This window comes from Oncorhynchus keta, chromosome 5 (assembly GCF_023373465.1).
Source record: "Oncorhynchus keta strain PuntledgeMale-10-30-2019 chromosome 5, Oket_V2, whole genome shotgun sequence".
Lineage (NCBI taxonomy): Eukaryota > Metazoa > Chordata > Actinopteri > Salmoniformes > Salmonidae > Oncorhynchus > Oncorhynchus keta.
In genome coordinates, this window is record NC_068425.1 from 16,190,724 (window position 1) to 16,209,063 (window position 18,340).

At 47.9% G+C, this 18,340-nt stretch overlaps 1 protein-coding gene across 1 annotated transcript in view; it reads right to left on the reverse strand.

The window, feature by feature from the left end:
• LOC118384567 (serine/threonine-protein kinase WNK4-like) overlaps nt 1-18,340 on the reverse strand; it is an 85,510-nt gene that overhangs the window by 34,790 nt on the left and 32,380 nt on the right. The window contains exon 4 of the mRNA XM_035771200.2: nt 16,531-16,688. Within this exon, the coding sequence (XP_035627093.2) occupies nt 16,531-16,688 (158 nt within the window). The remainder of the gene's footprint in view (nt 1-16,530; nt 16,689-18,340) is intronic.

Below are 18,340 nucleotides of genomic sequence, written 5' to 3' on the forward strand. Positions count from 1 at the left end.
CTCACGCTCGTAGTCTTTTTCTCTTTGAGAGTCTTTGCATGGTCTGCCTAGGGAGATGACCACTAAAACAGCCAGTTTGCCTGAGACGGATAGAATTAATTACGTCAATTACACGGATACTCTAATTATGCACACATGACAGAGTTCAAAAAATGTTATATTCCTATCCAAATCTGGTGCACAATATTCAATAGTGTAATGTTACCAATTGCATTATATGGATGCAAGGTTTGGGGTCCACCAATTAACATTTATAAGCACTGGGAGAAAAAAAACTATAGAAAATCTAGAATTATCCTAAATATCCAAAAGAAAGTACCAAATAATGGATGCAGGGCGGAACTCTGACGATTCCCTTAAACTGTAAATATAAATAAAATGGCACTAAAATGTTGGCACCATTTGAAATTAACCCCCAAAACATCCTTACAATTCAAAGCACTGGAAACCCAAGACCTGAACCCTGAAAAGAGTCCCCTGGGTCAGTTGTTAATACACTACACAACCCTGTTATCCAATCACACAGGGAAATCAATCACACTGTTACAGAAATGAAAACCTCTAACTTGACAAATTGGGAAAATGAAACAAAAACACAGAATAAACTAAATTGCTATTTGGCCCTCAAATGAAAATACAAATTGGCAGAATATCTGTACTCTGTCAGAGATACAAAACAGAGACAGATCCTGACCAAATACAGGCTCGGCGATTGGCTATAGAAAAGGGAGACATTAAAAGACATGGCTACCCAAAGAGGAGTGTCTATGTGGTCACTGCAAGACAGGGGAGGTAGAGACAGAGATGCACTTTTTCCTCTACTGTGAGAAATACTCCCAAATAAGTTTATCTTAAAAAATCTCAATCAATTTCCAACCTCTGTGCATTTACTAATAACATAAAGCTGGGAATTATTCTGGTTGAGGGAGAAACCGCAAATATTACTGCCAGATATGTATATGACTGCCATAGTCTGAGGGACATCCCATGACCATTAATTCCCTGTAGTATTTACATTGTATATAACTTAATAGTAATACATAGTGTAACAATCATCATGTACATTCTGTTGTTTTTATTAGACATTCTTTCTTTTTCTTTTTATAATCTTATTTGTATTTAATTAAATGTACTGACCGAAGATTACACAGTACAACAGCAGAAGTGTTGTACCTGTATACATGTATACATTATATGTACTATTATTATTACTACTGAAATTAACTGTATTTTATTATCCTCAATGCATTGCACTGTATTTACTGAAATGCTGTGCCACTATACTGCTTTGGCAATACCTACCAATTGTATTTCATGTCAATAAAGCAATCTGAATTTGAGAGAGAGAAACGGAGAGACAAGAGCTGAGCAAAGAAAAGAGTCCCCTCATCCAGCTGGTCCTGGGGCTGAGTTCACAAACCTGTTCCACTAACACACTGAAGCCTCAGTCCCCTCATTGAGCTGGTCCTGGGGCTGAGTTCACAAACCTGTTCTACTAACACACTGAAGCCTCAGTCCCCTCATCCAGCTGGTCCTGGGGCTGAGTTCACAAACCTGTTCCACTAACACACTGAAGCCTCAGTCCCCTCATCCAGCTGGTCCTGGGGCTGAGTTCACAAACCTGTTCCACTAACACACTGAAGCCTCAGTCCCCTCATTGAGCTGGTCCTGGGGCTGAGTTCACAAACCTGTTCTACTAACACACTGAAGCCTCAGTCCCCTCATCCAGCTGGTCCTGGGGCTGAGTTCACAAACCTGTTCCACTAACACACTGAAGCCTCAGTCCCCTCATCCAGCTGGTCCTGGGGCTGAGTTCACAAACCTGTTCCACTAACACACTGAAGCCTCAGTCCCCTCATCCAGCTGGTCCTGGGGCTGAGTTCACAAACCTGTTCCACTAACACACTGAAGCCTCAGTCCCCTCATCCAGCTGGTCCTGGGGCTGAGTTCACAAACCTGTTCCACTAACACACTGAAGCCTCAGTCCCCTCATTGAGCTGGTCCTGGGGCTGAGTTCACAAACCTGTTCTACTAACACACTGAAGCCTCAGTCCCCTCATCCAGCTGGTCCTGGGGCTGAGTTCACAAACCTGTTCCACTAACACACTGAAGCCTCAGTCCCCTCATCCAGCTGGTCCTGGGGCTGAGTTCACAAACCTGTTCCACTAACACACTGAAGCCTCAGTCCCCTCATCCAGCTGGTCCTGGGGCTGAGTTCACAAACCTGTTCCACTAACACACTGAAGCCTCAGTCCCCTCATCCAGCTGGTCCTGGGGCTGAGTTCACAAACCTGTTCTACTAACACACTGAAGCCTCAGTCCCCTCATCCAGCTGGTCCTGGGGCTGAGTTCACAAACCTGTTCCACTAACACACTGAAGCCTCAGTCCCCTCATCCAGCTGGTCCTGGGGCTGAGTTCACAAACCTGTTCTACTAACACACTGAAGCCTCAGGACCAGAACATCCAATCTATCAGGATAAACCAAATTACAACACAGTCAAAACAAAACTATATTGCTTATTGGGAAACACAAAAACAAAGCAAAATGCAGTACTATCTGGCCCTAAATTGACAGTACACTGTGGCTAAATATTTGACCATGGTTACTGATCAAAGCATTAGAAAAACCTTGACAAAGTACAGGCTCAGTGAGCACAGCCTTGCCATTGAGAAGGGTAGACACAGGAAAACTTGGCTCCCTGTAGAGGAAAGGCTGTGCAACCACTGCACAACAGCAGAACCTGAGACGGAGCTGCATTTCCTGACAAAATGTAAAAAATATAAAACAATTAGAGTGTCATTTCCCCAAATTTGAAACCCTTATTCAAGGTTTCAAAGACCTCTCTGATGAGGATAGGCTACCCGTCCTGTTGGGGGAGGACGCAGAGAGCTGCGGGTTGGCAGCACACTACATTACTGCCTGCCATAAGTTGAGGGACAGTGTCTGACAGACCAATCAACCTGCACATGTCCTTGCCTGTAAGCTTATTGTTATTGTTCAATGTATGGTTATTTTTGTCCCGTTGTCACTGTTGTCCCGTTGACAAAAATTGATGTAATACATGTATCACTATCCACTTTAAACAATGCCACTTTATATAATGTTTACATACCCTACATTACTCATCTCATATGTATATACTGTACTCTATACCATCTACTGCATCTTGCCTATGCCGTTCAGCCATCACTCATTCATATATTTGTATGTACATATTCTTATTCATTCCACTTGTGTGTATAAGGTAGTTGTGAAATTGTTAGGTTAGATTACTTGTTAGATATTACAGCGAGAGACAGCGAGACAGACAGAGAGAGACAGCGAGACAGACAGAGAGAGACAGCGAGAAAAAGAGAGACAGCAAGACAGAGAGAGAGACAGCAAGACAGAGAGAGATGCAGCAAGACAGAGAGAGACAGCGAGACAAAGAGAAAGACAGCGAGACAGAGAGAGAGACAGTGAGAGAGAGACAGCGAGACAGCGAGAGACAGCGAGATAGAGAATGAGACAGAGAGAAACAGCGAGACAGACAGAGAGAGACAGCGAGATAGAGTGAGAAACAGCGAGACAGAGAGAGAAACAGAGAAACAGAGAGAGAGACAGTGAGATAAACAGCAAAACAGAGAGAGAGAGAGAGACGGCGAGACAGACAGAGAAACAGCGAGACAGAGACGGCGAGACAGAGAGACAGCGAGACAGAGAGACAGAGAGTGAGACAGAGAGAGAGACAGCGAGACAGAGAGTGAGACAGAGAGAGAGACAGCGAGACAGAGAGTGAGACAGAGAGAGAGACCGCAAAATAGACAGAGAGAGACGGGGAGACAGAGAGCGAGACAGAGAGAGAGCGAGACAGACAGAGACAGAGAGAGAGAGAGACAGCGAGACAGACAGAGAGAAACAGCGAGTCAGAGACAGCAAGACAGAGAGAGACGGCGAGACAGAGAAAGAGACAGCGAGACAGACAGAGAGAGATGGCGAGACAGAGAGTGAGACAGAGAGAGAGAGAGAGACAGCGAAACAGACAGAGACATCGAGAGAGAGACAGCGACAGAGAGACAGCGAGAAAGAGAGAGACAGTGAGACAGACAGAGAGAGACAGCGAGAAAGAGTGAGAAACAGCAAGACAGACAGAGAGAGATGGCGAGACAGAGAGTGAGACAGAGAGAGAGACAGCGAGACAGAGAGAGCGAGACAGACAGAGAGAGACAGCGAGAGAGAGACAGCGAGAGAGAGCGAGAGAGCGAGACAGACAGAAAGAAACAGGGAGACAGAGACGGCGAGACAGAGAGAGGCGGCGAGACAGAGAAAGAGAGACAGCGAGACAGAGAAAGAGAGACAGCGAGACAGAGAGCGAGACAGAGAGACAGCGAGACCGACAGAGACAGCGAGAGAGAGACAGCGAGAGAGAGAGAGCGAGACAGCGAGACAGAATGAGACAGAGAGAGAAACAGTGAGACAGACAGAGAGAGACAGCGAGACAGAGAACGAGACAGAGAGAGGCGGCGAGACAGAGAGAGAGACGGCGAGACAGAGAGAAAGAGACGGCGAGACAGAGAGCGAGACAGAGAGAGAGACGGCGAGACAGAGAGCGAGACAGAGAGAGAGAGACGGCGAGACAGAGAGCGAGACAAGAGAGAGAGACGGCGAGACAGAGAGAGAGAGACAGCGAGACAGAGAGACGGCGAGACAGAGAGAGAGAGACGGCGAGACAGAGAGAGAGAGACGGCGAGACAGAGAGAGAGAGAGACGGCGAGACAGACGGCGAGACAGAGAGAGAGATGGCGAGACAGAGAGCGAGACAGAGAGAGAGAGAGACGGCGAGACAGAGAGAGACGGTGAGACAGAGAGAGACGGCGAGACAGAGAGCGAGACAGAGAGAGAGCAAGAAAGAAAGAGCGAGAGAGAAACAGAGACGGCTAGACAGAGAGAGAGACGGCAAGACAGCGAGAGAGACGGCGAGACAGAGAGAGAGATGGCGAGACAGAGAGAGAGAGACGGCGAGACAGAGAGAGAGAGACGGTGAGACAGAGACAGCGAGACAGAGAGAGAGAGCGCGAGAGCGAGACAGCGAGAGCGAGACAGAGAGTGAGACAGAGAGCGAGACAGAGAGAGAGACAGAGAGCGAGACAGAGAGAGAGAGAGGGGAGAGACAGCGAGACAGAGAGAGAGACAGCGAGCGAGACAGAGAGACTGTGAGACAGAGAGAGACAGCGAGACAGAGAGAGAGAGACACACAGAGAGCGAGACAGAGAGAGAGAGACAGCGAGACAGACAGAGAGCGAGACAGAGAGAGAGAGACAGCGAGAGAGAGACAGACAGAGAGCGAGACAGAGAGACAGACAGCGAGACAGACAGAGAGTGAGACAGAGAGCGAGACAGAGAGCGAGACAGAGAGAGAGACAGAGAGAGAGACAGAGAGAGAGAGAGGGAGAGACAGCGAGACAGAGAGAGAGACAGCGAGCGAGACAGAGAGACAGCGAGACAGAGAGAGACAGCGAGACAGAGAGAGAGAGACAGCGAGAGAGAGACAGCGAGACAGAGAGAGAGAGACAGCGAGACAGAGAGAGAGAGACAGCGAGACAGACAGAGAGCGAGACAGAGAGAGAGCGAGACAGACAGAGAGACAGAGAGAGAGAGACAGCGAGAGAGAGACAGACAGAGAGCGAGACAGAGAGAGAGATGGCGAGACAGAGAGCGAGACAGAGAGAGAGAGAGACGGCGAGACAGAGAGAGACGGTGAGACAGAGAGAGACGGCGAGACAGAGAGCGAGACAGAGAGAGAGCAAGAAAGAAAGAGCGAGAGAGAAACAGAGACGGCTAGACAGAGAGAGAGACGGCAAGACAGCGAGAGAGACGGCGAGACAGAGAGAGAGATGGCGAGACAGAGAGAGAGAGACGGCGAGACAGAGAGAGAGAGACGGTGAGACAGAGACAGCGAGACAGAGAGAGAGAGCGCGAGAGCGAGACAGCGAGAGCGAGACAGAGAGTGAGACAGAGAGCGAGACAGAGAGAGAGACAGAGAGCGAGACAGAGAGAGAGAGAGGGAGAGACAGCGAGACAGAGAGAGAGACAGCGAGCGAGACAGAGAGACTGTGAGACAGAGAGAGACAGCGAGACAGAGAGAGAGAGACACACAGAGAGCGAGACAGAGAGAGAGAGACAGCGAGACAGACAGAGAGCGAGACAGAGAGAGAGAGACAGCGAGAGAGAGACAGACAGAGAGCGAGACAGAGAGACAGACAGCGAGACAGACAGAGAGTGAGACAGAGAGCGAGACAGAGAGCGAGACAGAGAGAGAGACAGAGAGAGAGACAGAGAGAGAGAGAGAGAGAGACAGCGAGACAGAGAGAGAGACAGCGAGCGAGACAGAGAGAAAGCGAGACAGAGAGAGACAGCGAGACAGAGAGAGAGAGACAGCGAGAGACAGAGACAGCAGAGACAGAGAGAGAGAGACAGCGAGACAGAGAGAGAGAGACAGCGAGACAGACAGAGAGCGAGACAGAGAGAGAGCGAGACAGAGAGAGAGAGAGACAGACGAGACAGACAGAGAGACAGAGAGAGAGAGACAGCGAGAGAGAGACAGACAGAGAGCGAGACAGAGAGAGAGAGAGCGAGACAGACAGAGAGAGAGACAGAGAGAGAGAGACAGCGAGAGAGAGACAGACAGAGAGCGAGACAGAGAGAGAGACAGCGAGACAGACAGAGAGTGAGACAGAGAGAGAGAGAGAGAGAGAGAGAGACACAGACAGACAGACAGACACAGACAGACAGACAGACAGAGAGACAGAGAGAGAGAGACAGAGAGAGACAGACAGAGAGCGAGACAGAGAGAGAGAGAGACAGCGAGAGAGAGCGAGACAGAGAGCGAGACAGAGAGAGAGACAGCGAGACAGACAGAGAGCGAGACAGAGAGAGAGAGACAGCGAGACAGAGAGACGGCGAGACAGAGAGAGAGAGACGGCGAGACAGAGAGAGAGAGACGGCGAGACAGAGAGAGAGAGAGACGGCGAGACAGACGGCGAGACAGATGGCGAGACAGAGAGCGAGACAGAGAGAGAGAGAGACGGCGAGACAGAGAGAGACGGTGAGACAGAGAGAGACGGCGAGACAGAGAGCGAGACAGAGAGAGAGCAAGAAAGAAAGAGCGAGAGAGAAACAGAGACGGCTAGACAGAGAGAGAGACGGCAAGACAGCGAGAGAGACGGCGAGACAGAGAGAGAGATGGCGAGACAGAGAGAGAGAGACGGCGAGACAGAGAGAGAGAGACGGTGAGACAGAGACAGCGAGACAGAGAGAGAGAGCGCGAGAGCGAGACAGCGAGAGCGAGACAGAGAGAGAGACAGAGAGCGAGACAGAGAGAGAGAGAGGGAGAGACAGCGAGACAGAGAGAGAGACAGCGAGCGAGACAGAGAGACTGTGAGACAGAGAGAGACAGCGAGACAGACAGAGAGCGAGACAGAGAGAGAGAGACAGCGAGAGAGAGACAGACAGAGAGCGAGACAGAGAGACAGACAGCGAGACAGACAGAGAGTGAGACAGAGAGCGAGACAGAGAGCGAGACAGAGAGAGAGACAGAGAGCGAGACAGAGAGAGAGAGAGGGAGAGACAGCGAGACAGAGAGAGAGACAGCGAGCGAGACAGAGAGACAGCGAGACAGAGAGAGACAGCGAGAGAGAGACAGCGAGACAGAGAGAGAGAGACAGCGAGACAGAGAGAGAGAGACAGCGAGACAGACAGAGAGCGAGACAGAGAGAGAGCGAGACAGAGAGAGAGAGACAGCGAGACAGACAGAGAGACAGAGAGAGAGAGACAGCGAGAGAGAGACAGACAGAGAGCGAGACAGAGAGAGAGACAGCGAGACAGACAGAGAGCGAGACAGAGAGAGAGAGACAGCGAGAGAGAGACAGACAGAGAGCGAGACAGAGAGAGAGACAGCGAGACAGACAGAGAGTGAGACAGAGAGAGAGAGAGAGAGAGAGAGACACAGACAGACAGACAGACACAGACAGACAGACAGAGAGACAGAGAGAGACAGACAGAGAGCGAGACAGAGAGAGAGAGAGACAGCGAGAGAGAGCGAGACAGAGAGCGAGACAGAGAGAGAGACAGCGAGACAGAGAGCGAGACAGAGAGAGAGACAGCGAGACAGACAGAGAGCGAGACAGAGAGAGAGAGACAGCGAGACAGAGAGAGCTCCTTCTATGTTTGTTTTTCACACTGTTATTAATTTTCTCTTTGAGAGGGGCCTTTGTATTTTGTATTTGTATTTATTAGGGATCCCCATTAGCTGTTGCCAAGGCAGCAGCTACTCTTCCTTGGGCCCAAACACATTAAGGCACTTACATTACATATAAAACAAAACATACAACTGTACAACATTTTTACACCACTACATATCTACAAACCAAATGTAAAATACCACCATACAATATTACAATGTATGTGTGTGTAGAGTACGTGTGTTAGTATGATCTGCCTTGGGAGATGACCACTAAAACAGGGATATCTATGTCAATTATAACACCTTAATTAAGTTCTCCATTCTTTATGTCTCTCTTCATTTCACCAATCTCCCTCCTCCCTCACTTTGTCACTGGAAACAAGCGCTGAAACATAATAAACGACGAACCGGTGCCCCTGCACATTGACTCTGTACCGGTAGCCCCTGTACATAGCCTCTGTACCGGTAGCCCCTGTACATAGCCTCGCTATTGATATTTTACTGCTGCTCTTTCATTATTATTATTTTAAAATCATATCTATTTTTTCCTTTACACTGTAGTATTCGGCGCATTTGACAAGTAAAATTGGATTCGATTTTATTTCAAACACAATCAGGATGACCCCCCACCACACAAACACACACACACACAGAAAGGAAGTGCGTCAGATCTCCTTATTGCCTCGTGTGTGTTTGGTGTGTGTGGGCAGAAACATGTGGAGGAGGAGGGACAGTGGTGGTGTGGTGGCGTCCATGGCTCTGCTAGCTAATTATAACCCAGCAGTGGAGTAGAGAGGTAGAGGAGGGGCTGTGGAGTTATAACATCTACACAACACTGGCTGGTTGGGAGGCAGAAAATAGTAGAGACTAGTGAGGGTCAAGCCCAGGGGTGTTGGAGAGAGGGTCAGCCCAGGGGTGTTGGAGAGAGGGTCAGCCCAGGGGTGTTGGAGAGAGGGTCAGCCCAGGGGTGGTGGAAAGAGGGTCAGCCCAGGGGTGTTGGAGAGAGGGTCAGCCCAGGGGTGTTGGAGAGAGGGTCAGCCCAGGGGTGTTGGAGAGAGGGTCAGCCCAGGGGTGGTGGAAAGAGGGTCAGCCCAGGGGTGTTGGAGAGAGGGTCAGCCCAGGGGTGGTAGAGAGAGGGCATGGCCAGGGGTGTCTGTTTCCTCACACCCTCACTAAAAAGGGCAACAGGCAATGTACCCCCATAGCAGCACATGAGGCTCTTTGTTGTGTGGTATTAGTCTGACTCTCCCATTGACTTTAATTGGCCCTCAAGATGTCATTGTATGGAGTCAGATCATGTTTAATAAGGGGAAAGGGGGACACCTCATCAGTTGTACAACTGAATGCATTCAATTTAAATGTGTCTTCCGCATTTAACCCAACCCATCTGAATCAAGGCATGGTAAGACCTTGTTCACCCCATAGTTGGACCCCATGTTGAAAACAATATGACTGCCGCTCAGTGAAGACTGTGAGCTTAGGTATGGGGCTTCAGGCAATGACTTTCAATCACACCTCCCAATACCGTGACGTAAACGTCACCTTACCACACAGATCTACTGAAATCACACAAGCCTCTTAGCTTTATCCTCTTAGCAATTTTTCCATAAAGGTGAATGAATGGCTCAGTGGTGCTTGAGATCTACTCATTTGATTCAACAAGATTCATCACAGAGGTGACTCTCGCCATTTGTTACTCATTGGACAATTGATAGAGGAGGGAGGGTTAGAGGGCTGGTAGCCATGTCAACTACACAGTCTGGTAAGCTGCCAAGAACTCCTATTCCTTGAAGCCTTCATTAAACCCTGTTGACTTCTTGTTTAATGGTAATTTGTTGTGTGGAACAAAGGTTCCTGGAATTCCTAGAATGCGATTTTCTCCTTACCATGTGAAATCACGAATGTGTTGATATTGTTGGTAGGATCAATGGAAATGTATTATATTCTGTATTCTGCACATTGAATGAACATACACTATATTTGCAAATTAGTGGATTAGGCTGTTTCAGCCACACCCATTGCTGACAGGTACAGTGGGGCAAAAAAGTATTTAGTCAGCCACCAATTGTGCAAGTTCTCCCACTTAAAAAGATGAGAGGCCTGTAATTTTCATCATAGGTACACCTGCTTCCAACTTTGTGGCAACAGTTTGGACAATTCCCTCGTGCGCAAAGCGAGGTCCATACAGAAATGGTTTGTCAGTGTGGAAGAACTTGACTGGCCTGTACAGAGCCCTGACCTCAACCCCATCAAACACCTTTGGGATGAATTGGAACGCCCACAGCAAGCCAGGCCTAATCGCCCAACATCAGTTCCCAACCTCACTAATGCTCTTGTGGCTGAATGGAAGCAAGCCCCCCCGCAGCAATGTTCCCACATCTAGTGGAAAGCCTTCCCAGAAGAGTGAGGATGTTATAGGGGCAAAAGGAGGACCAACTCCATATTAATACCCATGATTTTGGGATGAGAAGTTCGATGAGCAGGTGTCCACATACTTTTGGTCATGTAGTGTATCTATTATTGAGTAGATAGTGCACAGTCAAAACATGCCTCTTGTTCAAGATAACATAGGGGCAAATTTTGTGTACATGAACCTTTAAAATGGGGATTCCCTCCAGAAAGGATTACTCTAACCTGTATGCCACTCCTTGGGTATACCTCTTTAAACCCCTTCCTTAGTACTGTTGTCCTAGGGAAGGACCTGTGTATCCAATTGGTACTGTACTGTATATAGCTGGCACCAGCTATCCTATCCTAGGAAGTCCCTAGGTGGCTTTACAGGTACAAGTCCTTAGCCAATTAGAGTACATTCTTATGAGGACCACCTTACAATCATAGATTTTATGACGACATTTAACAGGCCAGTAACCTCCATAGATACACAGCTGTAAACTGGTAGTACATACTTTTAAGAGGTGCAGCGGGCGTCCGCTAGCGCCTTGGTCACAAGGCTGTTTATGTCTCCTCACACACTCAGTCAGACCACAGCACAGAGACGGCTTTGAAGAGTTGGAGGAGAGATGCTGGGCCAGTTCACCGTATCAATGTGCTTTGTCAGCGGCGGCAACCCCTCCTCAGCTGACGCACTGGGTAATGTTCTGCTTCTGTATGTAAGAACTTAGAACTTCCAGACAAGACAGTGTTACTGTCCAAGTTAACTTGCTGTAGGTGTATTGGCTAAAGGATTTACTCTGTTGTTTTTGAAAGTTACTTGGGGGCATTGTCTTGGCTTTTGTGCACCCACACACTGGCGTCATTCCGCCGCCCACACACATGCTCATACTGATACATGTTCAGACACAAATACACACACACACACACACACACACACACACACACACACACACACACAGACACACACACATTTCAATGAATGTGTCTGAGAATGCACAAACACACACAATACACACTTGCACACATGTAAAACACACACACACACAGGAATGAGGGAGGACAAAGCTTTTACACCTAATTGAAAAGGCAATGTATCTCACCTGAAGGAAAAACAAATCAGTCTTTCTGTGCAGACACCGTATAATATCTCATCTCACACGTCACACAGCACAGGGGAAACTTGAGCCATATATAATATCCACTGTTTGTCCTGTTGGTGAAGGCTACTAAACATGACAGTGATATCATTCCACCAATAGACCACTTCGTTCCTCTTTCACCATCAGGTAAACAAAGATATACAGCTCTCCTATCATAGCATAAATATATAGCTCTGAGAAAGGGAACAAAATAATTTGATGACACAGACATTGTCATAAAATGATGTCAGACTGTGGCCAAGTGTAGGAGGAGAATGGTGGCCATTTGCTGTAGTCTCAGTAATAATCTGCTATTCATTTCCTTTATAGGTCAAGCCCCACGGCTGAATTAGAACTGTGGTATGAATGAAGCATGGAGATCCTTATCTGCTGAGGTCAACACAAATAAGAAACAACAGTGTAAGTAAGTATGTAAGTCTGAATACAGAGGCTGGCTGGAGAACGTCTGAATACAGAGGCTGCCTGGAGAACGTCTGAATACAGAGGCTGGCTGGAGAACGTCTGAATACAGAGGCTGCCTGGAGAACGTCTGAATACAGAGGATGGCTGGAGAACGTCTGAATACAGAGGCTGGCTGGAGAACGTCTGAATACAGAGGCTGCCTGGAGAACGTCTGAATACAGAGGCTGCCTGGAGAACGTCTGAATACAGAGGCTGCCTGGAGAACGTCTGAATACAGAGGCTGGCTGGAGAACGTCTGAATACAGAGGCTGCCTGGAGAACGTCTGAATACAGAGGTTGCCTGGGGACAATGTCTGAATACAGAGGCTGGCTGGGGAGAACGTCTGAATACAGAGGCTGCCTGGGGAGAATGTCTGAATACAGAGGCTGCCTGGGGAGAACGTCTGAATACAGAGGCTGGCTGGAGAACGTCTGAATACAGAGGCTGGGGAGAACGTCTGAATACAGAGGCTGGCTGGGGAGAACGTCTGAATACAGAGTCTGGCTGGAGAACGTCTGAATACAGAGGCTAAATGGGGAGAATGTCTGAATACAGAGGCTAAATGGGGAGAACGTCTGAATACAGAGGCTGGCTGGAGAACGTCTGAATACAGAGGCTGGCTGGGGAGAACGTCTGAATACAGAGGCTGGCTGGGGAGAATGTCTGAATACAGAGGCTAAATGGGGAGAACGTCTGAATACAGAGGCTAAATGGGGAGAACGTCTGAATACAGAGGCTGGCTGGGGAGAACGTCTGAATACAGAGCCTGGCTGGGGAGAACGTCTGAATACAGAGGCTAAATGGGGAGAACGTCTGAATACAGAGGCTAAATGGGGAGAACGTCTGAATACAGAGGCTAAATGGGCAGAACGTCTGAATACAGAGGCTGGCTGGGGAGAACGTCTGAATACAGAGGCTAAATGGGGAGAACGTCTGAATACAGAGGCTAAATGGGGAGATGGGGGGTTGGGTACAAAGGGAGGGTTTCTATTTTAGGAGACCGGATGGAAGTGAGAACGTAGGTAGCATTCACAATGAAGCGAGACCTGCAAAATGCTCAATTGAGAGTATGTAATTGCGAGTGTTTTTGTGTCACATTAGTGATGCAGAGCAAGCAACTTCAAAAGAAAGACTGAGAGGGGGATGGATAGAGAGAGAGAGAACAGCAGTTAGTTGAAAGGAACAAGAGATGATGATCCTTGGCCAAGTGTAGGAGGAGAATGGTGGCCATTTGCTGTAGTCTCAGTAATAATCTGCTATTCATTTCCTTTATAGGTCAAGCCCCACGGCTGAATTAGAACTGTGGTATGAATGAAGCATGGAGATCCTTATCTGCTGAGGTCAACACAAATAAGAAACAACAGTGTAAGTAAGTATGTAAGTCTGAATACAGAGGCTGGCTGGAGAACGTCTGAATACAGAGGCTAAATGGGGAGAATGTCTGAATACAGAGGCTGGCTGGGGAGAACGTCTGAACACAGAGAATGGCTGGAGAACGTCTGAATACAGAGGCTGGGGAGAACGTCTGAATACAGAGACTGGCTGGAGAACGTCTGAATACAGAGGCTGCCTGGGGAGAATGTCTGAATACAGAGGCTGGCTGGGGAGAACGTCTGAATACAGAGGCTGGCTGGAGAACGTCTGAATACAGAGGCTAAATGGGGAGAATGTCTGAATACAGAGGCTAAATGGGGAGAACGTCTGAATACAGAGGCTAAATGGGGAGAATGTCTGAATACAGAGGCTGACTGGAGAACGTCTGAATACAGAGGCTGCCTGGGGAGAATGTCTGAATACAGAGGCTGGCTGGGGAGAATGTCTGAATACAGAGGCTGGCTGGGGAGAATGTCTGAATACAGAGGCTGGCTGGAGAACGTCTGAATACAGAGGCTAAATGGGGAGAATGTCTGAATACAGAGGCTGGCTGTGGAGAATGTCTGAATACAGAGGCTGGCTGGGGAGAATGTCTGAATACAGAGGCTAAATGGGGAGAATGTCTGAATACAGAGGCTGGCTGGGGAGAACGTCTGAATACAGAGGCTGGCTGGGGAGAACATCTGAATACAGAGGCTGGCTGGGGAGAACGTCTGAATACAGAGGCTGGCTGGGGAGAACGTCTGAATACAGAGGCTGGCTGGGGAGAGTGTCTGAATACAGAGGCTGCCTGGGGAGAACGTCTGAATAAAGAGGCTGGCTGGGGAGAACGTCTGAATACAGAGGCTAAATGGGGAGAACGTCTGAATACAGAGGCTTGCTGGAGAACATCTGAATACAGAGGCTGGCTGGGGAGAATGTCTGAATACAGAGGCTGGCTGGGGAGAATGTCTGAATACAGAGGCTGCCTGGGGAGAACGTCTGAATAAAGAGGCTGGCTGGGGAGAACGTCTGAATAGAGAGGCTAAATGGGGAGAATGTCTGAATACAGAGGCTGGCTGTGGAGAATGTCTGAATACAGAGGCTGGCTGGGGAGAACGTCTGAATACAGAGGCTGCCTGGGGAGAACATCTGAATAAATAGGCTGGCTGGGGAGAACGTCTGAATACAGAGGCTGGCTGGGGAGAACGTCTGAATACAGAGGCTGGCTGGGGAGAACGTCTGAATACAGAGGCTGGCTGGGGAGAACGTCTGAATACAGAGGCTGCCTGGGGAGAACGTCTGAATACAGAGGCTGGCTGGGGAGAACGTCTGAATACAGAGGCTAAATGGGGAGAACGTCTGAATACAGAGGCTGGCTGGAGAACATCTGAATACAGAGGCTGGCTGGGGAGAACGTCTGAATACAGAGGCTGGCTGGGAAGAATGTCTGAATACAGAGGCTGCCTGGGGAGAACGTCTGAATAAAGAGGCTGGCTGGGGAGAACGTCTGAATACAGAGGCTAAATGGGGAGAACGTCTGAATACAGAGGCTGGCTGGGGAGAACGTCTGAATACAGAGGCTGCCTGGGGAGAACGTCTGAATACAGAGGCTGGCTGGGGAGAACGTCTGAATACAGAGGCTAAATGGGGAGAACGTCTGAATACAGAGGCTGGCTGGGGAGAACGTCTGAATACAGAGGCTAAATGGGGAGAACGTCTGAATACAGAGGCTGGCTGGAGAACATCTGAATACAGAGGCTGACTGGGGAGAACATCTGAATACAGAGGCTGGCTGGAGAACGTCTGAATACAGAGGCTGGCTGGAGAACGTCTGAATACAGAGGCTGGCTGGAGAACGTCTGAATATAGAGGCTGGCTGGGGAGAACGTCTGAATACTTTTGTGGTTCTGGCAGAAAACCCATAACGGAGTAAGAGCCTTGCTTCCTCAAAGCTATAACACTCCTTTGGACTCTAGCACTAAATACTGCTCATGTTGTTCCAGGGCTGTAGCGAGCTCAGACAGACACACACACATAGCTAACACGTGGGTTCTTACTGCGTCAATCAAGTTGGAAGAGCTGCATGTAAATTAATCCACGATGTGCATGATCGTCCTTGGGGATTTCCGTTTGTTTGGCCAAATGACCGCAAAGAAATCCAGAATTGTGGAGTGGAGACAATCCAGCATTGTGGAGACGTTTCCATTCCTGCATGTGGACCTCGTTCACCGACAAGTAAAAGACTTAAAGCATCATTCCAATTCCAGTAATTAGCAATCAAGTCCGAGCCCTTCAGCTCTTCCAAATCTGGTCGTTACGGTGCAACAACTGATTATAGCAGTGAAAGAGAGGCGTCCATTTGGTAAATACCATTATAGCTCCACATAGACCCTGTAATTGACTCTGCTGAGGAGAAATGTCCCAGCAGCATTGCATAGAATGAGAGATGTTAGATTAGCATTAGTGGTGGGATAAACACTCATTAACAGAGATAACAGGGTTGGGTACAAAGGGAGGGTTTCTATTTTAGGAGACCGGATGGAAGTGAGAACGTAGGTAGCATTCACAATGAAGCGAGACCTGCAAAATGCTCAATTGAGAGTATGTAATTGCGAGTGTTTTAGTGTCACATTAGTGATGCAGAGCAAGCAACTTCAAAAGAAAGACTGAGAGGGGGATGGATAGAGAAAGAGAGAACAGCAGTTAGTTGAAAGGAACAAGAGATGATGATCCTTGCACATGTTGCACGCCTTTTGAATGCCTCTTTCCTGCTTACCTCTTCCCAGAGGCAAGCAGCACTACACTGAACAAGTGGTGCTGTCAAACTGCAAACTGCAACCAGAAAGATGGCCAAATTGCTCTTCAGATCTGACCGACATTTAGCGAAACAACAGAAAAAAACTGAACAACATGGACTGGACACAGAAACCACCAGAGACAGAGAAATCCACTCACGCTGGTGACTTTACGGTAGATCTGGGCAGCGTTCTGGCACTCGGAGTAGGGGTACTCAGACGTGGTCATCTCAAGCATGCACATCCCAAAGGCATAGACATCCACCGCCTCATCATACTTCTCCTCGTACATCTCTGGAGCCATGAACTCAGGAGTCCCTACAGAGAGGGGGGTGGGGGGTAGAGTGAGGTGAGGAGGGGGTATAATGGTAGTGGTTATGAGAATGGCGCAAAATCTGGTCCTACTTCACTGACAACTGCAGTTACACTTCACAATACAGTGGCTTTATTCATTCTGACTTTGACCACTTTGGAACAAGTAGCCAACTGTGTGCCTTGTAATACAGTGCGGAAAATGTGTATTGGCAAGCAACTGTTCTGGTATTCATTTACAGTACAAGTGTATTCAAATGGCAAAAAATAATCAAGGAGGTAATCAAAAGATAAGTTATTTATTGATACAACACCAAATCTTATACTAGCGCGATAATGTAAAACAAATGTTAAACGTCTGTAGGTTTGAAGGTTTCCAAATGGGACTTAGATGATCCACACTATTAAAAAATTACTGAGACCAAACACATTTTACTTGCCCTGAATTTTACAGTGAATTATAAGTGAAGTAATCTGTCTGTAAACAATTGTTGGAAAAATTACGTGTGTCATGCACAAAGTAGATGTCCTAACTGACTTGCCAAAACTATAGTTTGTTAACAAGAAATTTGTGGAGTGGTTGAAAAAAAGGTTTAAATGACTCCAACCTAAGTGTATGTAAACTTCCGACCTGGTTATCCAGAGCGTTGGTGACTAACTGTGCTGCTGGCAACAATTTCATATTTTTTGCCGAAGTTTACTGACACTGGCCATATTCAACGGGTGTTCCGCGTTCGTAAATCCATCAGTAGTTCTGCGCTCTGGCACACTCAGATGAGTGTTCTGAAACCTGAGTACATAGCCAGAGTGAGTTTATGAACGCACCCTTTGATTCCTACCTTCTACACACACTCAGATGAGTGTTCTGAAACCTGAGTACATAGCCAGAGGGAATTTATGAACGCACCCTTTGATTCCTACCTTCTACACACACTCAGATGAGTGTTCTGAAACCTGAGTACATAGCCAGAGGGAATTTATGAACGCACCCTTTGATTCATACCTTCTACACACACTCAGATGAGTGTTCTAAAACCTGAGTACATAGCCAGAGTGAATTTATGAACGCACCCTTTGATTCATACCGTCTACACACACTCAGATGAGTGTTCTGAAACCTGAGTACATAGCCAGAGTGAATTTATGAACGCACCCTTTGATTCCTACCTTCTACACACTCAGATGAGTGTTCTGAAACCTGAGTACATAGCCAGAGTGAGTTTATGAACGCACCCTTTGATTCATACCTTCTACACACACTCAGATGAGTGTTCTAAAACCTGAGTACATAGCCAGAGTGAATTTATGAACGCACCCTTTGATTCATACCGTCTACACACACTCAGATGAGTGTTCTGAAACCTGAGTACATAGCCAGAGTGAATTTATGAACGCACCCTTTGATTCCTACCTTCTACACACTCAGATGAGTGTTCTGAAACCTGAGTACATAGCCAGAGTGAATTTATGAACGCACCCTTTGATTCCTACCTTCTACACACTCAGATGAGTGTTCTGAAACCTGAGTACATAGCCAGAGTGAGTTTATGAACGCACCCTTTGAGTCATACCTTCTACACACACTCAGATGAGTGCTCTGAAACCTGAGTACATAGCCAGAGTGAATTTATGAACACACCCTTTGATTCCTACCTTCT